The sequence below is a fragment of the Loxodonta africana genome, chromosome 20 (genome assembly GCF_030014295.1).
Source record: "Loxodonta africana isolate mLoxAfr1 chromosome 20, mLoxAfr1.hap2, whole genome shotgun sequence".
NCBI classification, from domain to species: Eukaryota; Metazoa; Chordata; class Mammalia; order Proboscidea; family Elephantidae; genus Loxodonta; species Loxodonta africana.
This window is the reverse complement of record NC_087361.1, coordinates 3002043-3013436: the sequence shown is the minus strand read 5'-3', so window position 1 is coordinate 3013436 and position 11394 is coordinate 3002043. Positions and strand designations below refer to the sequence as shown.

The window sequence follows — 11394 nt, the reverse complement described above, 5'->3', positions numbered from 1 at the left end:
CATTTTCTTGAAGTAAATCTCTCTCTCTATATATATACATGTCTCACTGGTTTGGCTTCTCCAGAGAACTCAAACTAAGACACCACAGCTATCTGGAAACACACACACACAGACACATATTCACACACAGAGTTGGGCTCTGTCTTAGGCTCAGCTCTCTAGAGAAGAAAACCAGTGAAGCGTACATACAGATATGTAGAAAGAGAGAGAAATTTGTATCAAGGAAATGGCTCATGTAGTTGTAGATGCTGGAAAGTCCCAAGCCCATGCGTGGGTCAGGCATCAGAATGGAGGCTTCTCCTGACTCATGTAGCCACAAGGGGTTGATGAACCTAAGATCAGCAAGTCAGACAGCAGGCTGCTGGCTCATGTGCTGCAGAGGCTGACCAATCCAAGATCAGCAGGTAACATGGCAGGCCACTGGTTCAAGTCCCAAGAACTGGAAGTCAGATGACGTGCCTGACACAGGACTCAGAGCAAGCAAGTGAGCTTTGCAAAAATGTACATATATATCCTGAATGCAGGCCACACTCCCAAGGGATCTCCCCTTACAACTGATTGGCTGATCACATCAGATCACATCATGGAGGATGACTACATCATTTCAAAACAGCCAAATTACATCATCATATAACTGCCAAACTGCATCATTACATAACCGCCAAAACACTGATCATGGCCCAGCCAAGTGGACACACAACCTTAACCATCACAGATTCCTAACGTATTACTTACACAAAAATATATTTTAGATGGATCAAAGATTTAACAACGCAATTATTAAAATCACTGTAAGAAAACAAAGTAAAATTGCTTTATAGTTTTGGCATGGGAAAGGCCTCTCTAAATGTGACTATAAAACCCAGAAGCCTTTAAAGACAGGAAATGAAAACAAATTTTTTTAATCCCATATGGCTTAAAACACCATAAAAACATTAAAAAATGAAAAATTATGAGAAAATACTTGAAATACACATTATATATAAAGGATAATTTTCCTAATTTGAAACTAACTCCTAAAAATCAGAAAATACCTACCACAAAATAGAAAAATGGTCAAAGGCCAAATTTTAAAATTCAGATTTTTTTAACACATGAAAAAGTTTCTTAGCCTCACTCATAATATAGGAAATGCATGTTAAAACTACAATATACTGCTTTTCTCCTATTTGATCATAAAGAGTAAGGAAGTTTCATAACACACTGGTAGGTAAGGGCATGAGAAACAGGCACTCTCGTATATTACTGTGGTAGTGTATATTAAAATTTTATGGAGTGCTAGTAGGTAATATCTATTAATAATAAAATGTACACACCCTTTAACCCAGCAATTCATCCTTTGAAATTTACAGATGTAATTGTGCATGTGCGAAACAGACATATTCACTGTCGTAAGTCCAAAAAAAAAATTAAAAAAAAAAGTCCAAAAGGAGAGAAAAAAAAACCCTAAATGTCCATTAATAAGGACACTTGGGGGTTGGATAAACAAAAGGGGATGGTTAAATAAATTTTAGTAAGTCCATAGAGTAGAATAATAAGGAGTAGTTACAAATAATGATGGAACACTTCTTGTACTCACACTGATAATAGAGTGATCTTTAAACTATGTTGTTGTTAGGTGCTGTCGAGTTGGTTCCAACTCACAGCAACCCTATGTACAACACAACGAAACACTGCCCGGTCCTGTGCCATCCTCACAATCGTTACACTTGAGCTCATTGTTGCAGCCACTGTGACAATCCATCTCGTTGAGTGTCTTCCATTTTTTCACTGACCGTCTACCTTACCAAGCATGATGTCCTTCTCCAGGGACTGGTTCTTCCTGATAACATGTCCCAAGTATGTGAGACAAAGTCTCCCCATCCTCACTTCTAAGGAGCATTCTGGCTGTATTTCTTCCAAGACAGATTTGTTCGTTCTTCTGATGGTCTGTGGTACATTCAATATTCTTCACCAACACCAGAATTCAAAGGAGTCGATTATTCTTCAGACTTCCTTATCTGTTGTCCAGTATTTGCATGCATATGAGGTGACTGAAAATATCATGGCTTGGATCAGGCACACCTTAGTCCTCAAGGTGACATCTTTGCTTTTGAACACTTCGAAGTCGTCTTTTGCAGCAGATTTGCCCAATGCAATGTGTCCTTTGATTTCCTGACAGCTGCATTCATGGACATTGTTTATGGACCCAAGTAAAATGAAATCCTTGACAACTTCAGTATTTTCTCTGTTTATCAGGATGTTGCTTATTGGCCCAGTTGTGAGGATTTTTGTTTTCTTTATATTGAGGTGTAATCCATACCGAAGGCTGCAGCCTTTGATCTTCATTAGTAAGTGCTTCAAGTCCTCATCACTTTGAGTAAGCAAGTTTGCGTCATCTGCATATTACAAGTTGTTAATGAGTTTCCCACCAATCCTGATGCCATGTTCTTCTTCATATAGTCCAGGTTCTCTGATTATTTGCTCAACATACATATTGAATAAGTATGGTGAAAGGATACAACCCTGATGCACATCTTTCCTGACTTTAAACCACACAGTATCCATTAACACCATTAAGTGTTCTGGGGTTCCCATTCTTTGAAATGTTAGCCATAATTTGTTATGATTCACATAGTCAAATGCCTTTGAATAGTCAATAAAATACAGGTGAACATCTTACTGATATTCTCTGCTTTAGCCATGATCCATCTGACATCAGCAATGATATCCTTTTGTTCTATGTCTTGTACAAATCCAGCTTGAACTTCTGGCAGTTCCCTGTCAATATCCTGCTGCAACTGCTTTTAAATGATCCTCAGCAAAATTTTACGTGTATTAGGTGAAAAAAAGGTAAGGATGTCTTTCAGGGGCTACTGTATCTATATTTGCATCTGTGTATTTATTCATCGCTATGAGTCGGAATCGACAGGACAGCAGTGGGTTTGGTTTTTTTTTAATTTATTCATATGCTTTTATATACATTGGTTGTTTTGGGACTGATTTACAAGTAACTGATAAACCATGCCTTTGAACCAGTTCATTCTGGTTAGAACCTCTGCTGAGAATTTGCATTTCTAACAAGTTCCCAGGTGACGCTAACGCGCCTAGTTAGGGACCAACTCTAAGACCCACTAGTAGAGCGGTGGTTCTCAGGATTTACTGTACATAAGAATCACCTGTGGATCTTGTTAAACTGTAGACTCTGACTCAGTAAATTTGGGGTAGAAATGCAAATTCTCAGCAGGGATTCAAACCAGAATGAATCAGTTCAAAGCTCTGTGATAAACCCGTGCATATTAGCAGTAGCACCTGAAAGACATCATTGCCTTTTTTTCACTTAATACACGTAAAATTTTGCTGAAGATTATTTAAAAGCAATTGCAGCAGTACGTCGACAGGGAACAAGTGACAACAAGAATAACTGGCTGAAGACAAGAATGCAGAGAAAACTTTTCACCACATTCCGTTTTACATGTTCTGAGTGTTGTACCATGTGCATAAAACCAAAATGATACAATTCTTCAAACAAACATTAAATGGTTTATTGTTATCCAAAGTTGCAGGTATTTCTAAACAAACAAACAAAACAATGATTTATCAAGGAAGATGTAAAAGCACAACTCCTTATATGAATATAAGTAGATACATATATACACACTTATATAGAGATAAATGCGTATATATCACGTTTAGGAATCTTCTTTGACTATAAAAATAACTCAGTAATAAAATTATCACATAACTTATACCTTGAAATCCTTTCTTGGGGTTTATAGTTTCTGATTTACTAAGTATTGGTCACAGTGGGAAATGGTATCATTAATTTCTAGACATTACACTTTTGCCACGCAAATTTTAAGAGATGATTCTGTAACCATTTGTATATTGATTTGAAAAACCACTGTTTTAAATATCTTACAATCTTTTAAGTGAAGACAACGTTTAAGCCTAAATAACATTTTTTTTCTTAGTAGCTCACATAGGAATTACAGAATCCTAGAAACAATTTCTGAAAGAACAGGACAAGTTAGGATATAAGATTGGGAAATGAGTAAATTAGAAATCAGTTGCATTCCTGAAATATAAATTTTTTTAGTGTTAAAGAGAATAAACTTTACAATAACAACAAAAAGGGAATTTTTTTTTTTAAAGAATCTTCTGATTCTCCTATTAGCATTTTTTAACAGGAAATACTTTTTAATTTTGAGAAGCACTTTTATTTTTTTCTACAGGGAGATTATGTTTATGTCCTGACTCTATAGTCACCTTATTTAAAGCATTTTGAAAAAGGCGATTATCTTCTTTAAGCAAAGCTTCCAGATAACCGTCAATCTGTTCCAGACCGCCTGCTGGGCCACCCTGGGAGAGAGAAGGAAGAGTCAGACCAGGGAAGGTGCTACGGGGCTGACACCTGTAACCTGGACAGCCTCTGTACGCCTTCCCCAGGACTCGTGCAGCAACAAAACCCACCTTGCATGTGAATAATGCTCTCAACCTTTCAAAATGTTTTTGCATTTAATCTCTTTTTATGCTCACAAGTGGTTAGGCTGTTCGATCATTTTTTCTTCTTTAGTGGAGGTTAGCTCAATTTTTTTTTTCTCCTTCTTTATAATTACTTCTCACATTCCCAAACCACCCCCACCCCAAACCTCAACATTTTCTCTTACAGGCTCTCATCTATTTTTTTTTTTAAGTAGTTTTTATTGTGCTTTAAGTGAAAGTTTACAAATCAAGTCAGTCTGTCATATATAAGCTTATATACACCTTACTCCATACTCCCACTTACTCTCTCCCTAACGAGTCAGCCCGCTCCCTCCTTCCAGTCTCTCCTTTCGTGACAATTTTGCCAGTTTCTAACCCTCTCTACCCTTCTATCTCCCCTCCAGACAGGAGATACCAACACAGTCTCAAGTGTCCACCTGATACAAGTAGCTCACTCTTCATCAGCATCTCTGTCCTACCCACTGTCCAGTCCCTGTCCTGTTGGATGAGTTGTCTTCGGGAATGGTTCCTGTCCTGGGCCAACAGAAGGTTTGGGGACCATGACCGCCAGGATTCTTCTAGTCTCAGTCAGACCATTAAGTCTGGTCTTTTTATGAGAATTTGGGGTCTGCATCCCACTGTTCTCCTGCTCCCTCAGGAGTTCTCTGTTGTGCTCCCTGTCAGGACAGTCATCGATTGTGGCCGGGCACCAACTAGTTCTTCTGGTCTCAGGATGATGTAACTCTCTGGTTCATGTGGCCCCTTCTGTCTCTTGGGCTCATAGTTATTGTGTGACCCTGGTGTTCTTCATTCTCCTTTGATCCAGGTGGGTTGAGACCAATTGATGCATCTTAGATGGCCGCTTGTTAGCATTTAAGACCCCAGACGGCACATTTCAAAGTGGGATGTAGAATGTTTTTATAACAGAGTTATTTTGCCAATTGACTTAGAAGTCCCCTTAAGCCATAGTCCCCAAACCCCCACCCTTGCTCCGCTGGCCTTTGAAGCATTCAGTTTATCCCAGAAACTTCTTTGCTTTTGGTCCAGTCCAGTTGAGCTGACCTTCCGTGTACTGAGTATTGTCCTTCCCTTCACCTAAAGTAGTTCTTATCTACTAACTAATCAGTAAATAACCCTCTCCCACCCTCCGTCCCTCCCCCACCCCGTAAACACAAAAGTATGTGTTCTTCTCAGTTTATATTATTTCTCAAGATCTTATAATAGTGGTCTTGTACAATATTTGTCCTTTTCCCTCTGACTAATTTCACTCAGCATAATGCCTTTCAGGTTCCTCCATGTTATGAAATGTTTCACAGATTCGTTCTTTATCAATGCGTAGTATTCCATTGTGTGAATATACCACAATTTATTTAGCCATTCATCCCTTGATGGACACCTTGGTTGCTTCCAGCTTTTTGTTATTGTAAACAGAGCTGCAATAAACGTGGGTGTGCATATATCTGTTCGTGTAAAGGCTCTTACTTCTCTAGGGTATATTCCGAGGAGTGGGATTTCTGGGTTGTATGGTAGTTCTATTTCTAACTGTTTAAGAAAACACCAGATAGATTTCCTAAGTGGTTGTACCATTTTACATTCCCACCAGCAGTGTATAAGAGTTCCAATCTCTCTGCAGCCTCTCCAACATCTATTATTTTGTGTTTTTTAGATTAATGCCAGCCTTGTTGGAGTGAGATGGAATCTCATCATAGTTTTAATTTGCATTTCTCTAATGGCTAATGATCGAGAGCATTTTCTCATGTGTCTGTTAGCTGCCTGAATATCTTCTTTAGTGAAGTGCATGTTCATATCCTTGCCCACTTTTTGATTGGGTTGTTTGTCTTTTTGTGGTTGAGTTTTAACAGAATCATATAGATTTTAGAGATCAGGCGCTGGTCAGAGATGTCATAGCTGAAAATTCTTTCCCAGTCTGTAGGTGGTCTTTTTACTCTTTTGGTGAAGTTTTTAGATGAGCATAGGTGTTGGATTTTTAGGAGCTCCCAGTTATCTGGTTTCTCTTTGTCATTTTTGGTAATGTTTTGTATTCTGTTTATGCCTTGTATTAGGGATCCTAACATTGTTCGTATTTTTTCTTCCATGATCTTTATCGTTTTAGTCTTTATGTTTAGGTCTTTGATCCACTTGGAGTTAGTTTTTGTGCATGGTGTGAGGTATGGGTCCTGTTGCATTTTTTTGCAAATGGATATCCAGTTATGGCAGCACCATTTGTTAAAAAGACTATCTTTTCCCCAATTAACTGACACTGGGCCTTTGTCAAATATCAGCTGCTCATACGTGGATGGATTTATATCTGGGTTCTCAATTCTGTTCCATTGGTCTATGTGCCTGTTGTTGTACCAGTACCAGGCTGTTTTGACTACTGTGGCTGTATAATAGGTTCTAAAATCAGGTAGAGTGAGGCCTCCCACTTTCTTCTTCTTTTTCAGTAATGCTTTACTTATCCGGGGCTTCTTTCCCTTCCATATGAAGTTGGTGATTTGTTTCTCCATCACATTAAAAAAGGTCATTGGAATTTGTATCAGAAGTGCGTTGTATGTATAGATGGCTTTTGGTAGAATAGATATTTTTACTATGTTAAGTCTTCCTATCCATGAGCAAGGTATGTTTTTCCACTTATGTAGGTCCTTTTTAGTTCTTGCACTAGTACTTTGTAGTTTTGTTTGTATAGGTTTTTTACATCTTCGGTAAGATTTATTCCTAAGTATTTTATCTTCTTGGGGACTACTGTGAATGGTATTGATTTGGTGATATCCTCTTCGATGTTCTTTTTGTTAGCGCAGAGGAATCCAAGTGATTTTTGTAAGTTTGTCTTATAACCTGAGACTCTGCCAAACTCTTCTATTAGTTTCAGCAGTTTTCTGGAGGATTCCTTAGGGTTTTCTGTGTATAAGATCATGTCATCTGCAAATAGAAATAATTTTACTTCCTTCTTGCCAATCCGGATGCCCTTTATTTCTTTGTCTAGCCTAATTGCTCTGGCTAGGACCTCTAGCACGATGTTGAATAAGAGTGGTGATAAAGGGCATCCTTGTCTGGTTCCTGTTCTCAAGGGAAATGCTTTCAGGCTCTCTCCATTTAGAGTGATGTTAACTGTTGGCTTTGTATAAATGCCCTTTATAATATTTAGGAATTTTCCTTCTATTTCTGTTTTGCTGAGAGGTTTTATCATGAATAGGTGTTGAACTTTGTCAAATGCCTTTTCTGCATCAATTGATAAGATCATGTGGTTTTTGTCTTTTGTTTTATTTCTATGGTGGATTACATTAATGGTTTTTCTAATATTAAACCAGCCTTGCATACCTGGTATAAATCCCACTTGGTCGCGGTGAATTATTTTTTTGATATGTTGTTGAATTCTATTGGCTAGAATTTTGTTGAGGATTTTTGCATCTATGTTCATGAGGGATATAGGTCTGTAATTTTCTCTTTTTGTGATGTCTTACCTGGTTTTGGTATCAGGGATATGGTGACTTCATAGAATGAGTTAGGTAGTATTCCGTCATTTTCTATGCTTTGAAATACCTTTAGTAGTAGTGGTGTTAACTCTTCTCTGAAAGTTTGGTAGAACTCTGCAGTAAAGCCCTCCAGGCCAGGGCGTTTTTTTTGTTGGGAGTTTTTTGATTACCATTTCAATCTCTTTTTTTGTTATGGGTCTATTTAATTGTTCTACTTCTGGTTGTGTTAGTTTATGTAGGTAGTGTTTTTCTAGGAATTCAACCATTTCTTCTAGGTTTGCAAATTTGTTAGAGTACAATTTTTCGTAATAATCTGATATGATTCTTTTCATTTCATTTGGGTCTGTTGTGATGTGGCCCATCTCGTTTCTTATTCGGGTTATTTGTTTCCTTTCCTGTATTTCTTTAGTCAGTCTAGCCAATGGTTTATCAGTTTTGTTAATTTTTTCAAAGAACCAGCTTTTGGCTTTGTTAATTCTTTCAATTGTTTTTCTGTTTTTTTTAATTCATTTAGTTCAGCTCTAATTTTTATTATTTGTTTTCTTCTGGTACCTGATGGATTCTTTTGTTGCTCACTTTCTATTTGTTCAAGTTGTACGGACAGTTCTCTGATTTGGGCTCTTTCTTCTTTTTGTATGTGTGCATTTATTGATATAAATTGACCTCTGAGCACTGCTTTTGTTGTGTCCCAGAGGTTTTGATAGGAAGTGTTTTCATCCTTGTTGCATTCTATGAATTTCTTTATTCCCTCCTTAATGTCTTCTATAACTCAGTCTTCTTTCAGCAGGGTACTGTTCAGTTTCCAAGTGTTTGATTTCTCTTCCCTAATTTTTCTGTTATTGATTTCCATTTTTATTGCCTTGTGGTCTGAGAAGATGCTTTGTAATATTTCGATGTTTTGGACTCTGCAAAGGTTTGTTTTATGACCTAATATGTGGTCTATTCTAGAGAACATTCCATGCGCGCTAGAAAAAAAAGTATACTTTGCAGCAGTTGGGTGAAGTGTTCTGCATAAGTCTATGAGGTCAAGTTGGTTGATTGTAGCAATTAGGTCTCCCGTGTCTTTACTGAGCTTCTTATTGGAAGTCCTGTCCCTCTCCGAAAGTGGTGTGTTGAAGTCTCCTACTATAATTGTGGAGGTGTCTATCTCACTTTTCAGTTCTGTTAAAGTTTGTTTTATGTATCTTGCAGCCCTGTCATTGGGTGCATAAATATTTAATATGGTTATATCTTCCTGGTCAATTGTCCCTTTAACCATTACGTAGTGTCCTTCTTTATCCTTTGTGGTGGATTTAACTTTAAAGTCTATTTTGTCAGAAATTAATATTGCTACTCCTCTTCTTTTTTGCTTATTGTTTGCTTGATATATTTTTTTCCATCCTTTCGGTTTTAGTTTGTTTGTGTCTCTAAGTCTAAGGTGTGTCTCTTGTAGGCAGCATATAGACGGATCGTGTTTCTTTATCCAGTCTGAGACTCTGTCTCTTTATTGGTGCATTTAGTCCATTTACATTCAGGGTAATTATAGATAAGTATGTGTTTAGTGCTGTCATTTTGATGCCTTTTTATGTGTGTTGTTGACAATTTCTTTTTTCTACTTGCTTTTTTGTGCTGAGACATTTTTCTTTGTAAATTGTGTGTTCCTCATTTTCATAGTATTTGACTTTATGTTTGCTGAGTTGTTATGTTTTTCTTTTGAGTTATGGAGTTGTTATACCTCTTTGTGGTTACCTTAATATTTACCCCTATTTTTCTAAGTAAAAACCTAACTTGTATTGTCCTATATTGCCTTGTTTCCCTCTCCATATGGCAGTTCTATGCCACCTCTATTTAGTCCCTCTTTTTTATTATTGTGATCTTTTACATATTGACTTCAATGATTCCCTGTTTTGAGCATTTTTTTCTTTTTAAAATTAATCTTAATTTGTTTTTGTGATTTCCCTATTTGAGTTGATATCAGGATGTTCTGTACTGTGATCTTGTGTTGTGCTGGTATCTGATATTATTGGTTTTCTGACCAAACAATTTCCTTTAGTATTTCTTGTAGCTTTGGTTTGGTTTTGCAAATTCTCTAAGCTTGTGTTTATCTGTAAATGTTTTAATTTCACCTTCATATTTGAGAGAGAGTTTTGCTGGATATATGATCCTTAGTTGGCAGTTTCTCTCCTTCAGTGCTCTATATATGTCATCCCATTGCCTTCTTGACTGCATGGTTTCAGCTGAGTAGTCTGAATTTATTCTTATTTATTCTCCTTTGTAGGAGACCTTTCTTTTCTCCCTGGCTGCTTTTAAAATTTTCTCTTTATCTTTGGTTTTGGCAAGTTTGATGATAATATGTCTTGGTGATTTTCTTTTTGGATCAATCTTATATGGGGTTCGATGATCATCTTGGATAGATATCTTTTCGTCTTTCATGATGTCAGGGAAGTTTTCTGCCAACAGATCTTCAACTATCCTCTCTGTATTTTCTTGTTATCCTTCCCTGTTCTGGGACTCCAAGCACACACAAGTTATTCTTCTTAATAGAGTCCCAAATGATTCTTAGGGTTTCTTCATTTTTTTTTAATTCTTTTATCTGATTTTTTTCAGCTATATTGGTGTCAATTCCCTGGTCCTCCAGATCTCCCATCCTGCATTCCAATTGCTCAAGTCTGCTCCTCTTCCTATTGAGTTGTCCAATTCTGTAATTTTACTGTTAATCTTCTGGATTTCTGAATGCTGCCTCTCTATGGATTCTTGCAGCTTATTAATTTTTCCACTATGTTCTTGAATAATCTTTTTGAGTTCTTCAACTACTTTATCAGTGTGTTCCTTGGCTTTTTCTGTAGACTGCCTTATTTCATTTCTGAGGTCATCCCTGATGTCTTGAAGCATTCTGTAAATTAGTTTTTTTATATTCTGCATCTGGCAGTTCCAGGACTGTATCTTCATTTGGGAAAGATTTTGATTGTTTAGTTTGGGGAGTTGTAGAAGCAATCATGGTCTGCTTTTTTATGTGATTTGATATCGACTGCTGTCTCCAAGCCATCTCTAAGATATTGTAGTGATTTATTCTATATTTGCTCACTGAGTCTTATCTTGTTTTGTTTTCTTTCAATATACGTAGATGGGCTACTAGATTGCACTGTCTTGATTGTTGTAGCCCTTGAATCACTTATGTCCTATTACCAGATGGTTTGGGCTGTTACCAGATATATAAGCCTAAGAGTCCATTCACTATTCTTGAGTAGAATCTGAGTTTGGGTCATCAAGTGTGTGGTGCAGACTGTCACCTATCCACCTAGAGAAGTAGTGGTGATAGTTGTGTGCACCAGATTCTAGTGGCAGCAGGGCTTCACACTCCGGGGGGGGGGCAGGATGCTGGCACCCCAAGTGCCAGTGAGGTAGGTGTGTCTCTATTTCTAAAGCACTTTGGTGGATGGGCTCTGCAGCTGTACCTTAGGCCCCCAATGCAAGTACC

At 37.4% G+C, this 11394-nt stretch overlaps 1 protein-coding gene across 1 annotated transcript in view; it reads right to left on the bottom strand.

The window, feature by feature from the left end:
- Positions 1–4179: 4179 nt before the first annotated feature.
- MORC1 (MORC family CW-type zinc finger 1) overlaps positions 4180–11394 on the bottom strand; it is a 243862-nt gene continuing 236647 nt past the window's right edge. The window contains exon 27 of the mRNA XM_064273472.1: positions 4180–4341. Within this exon, the coding sequence (XP_064129542.1) occupies positions 4180–4341 (162 nt within the window). The remainder of the gene's footprint in view (positions 4342–11394) is intronic.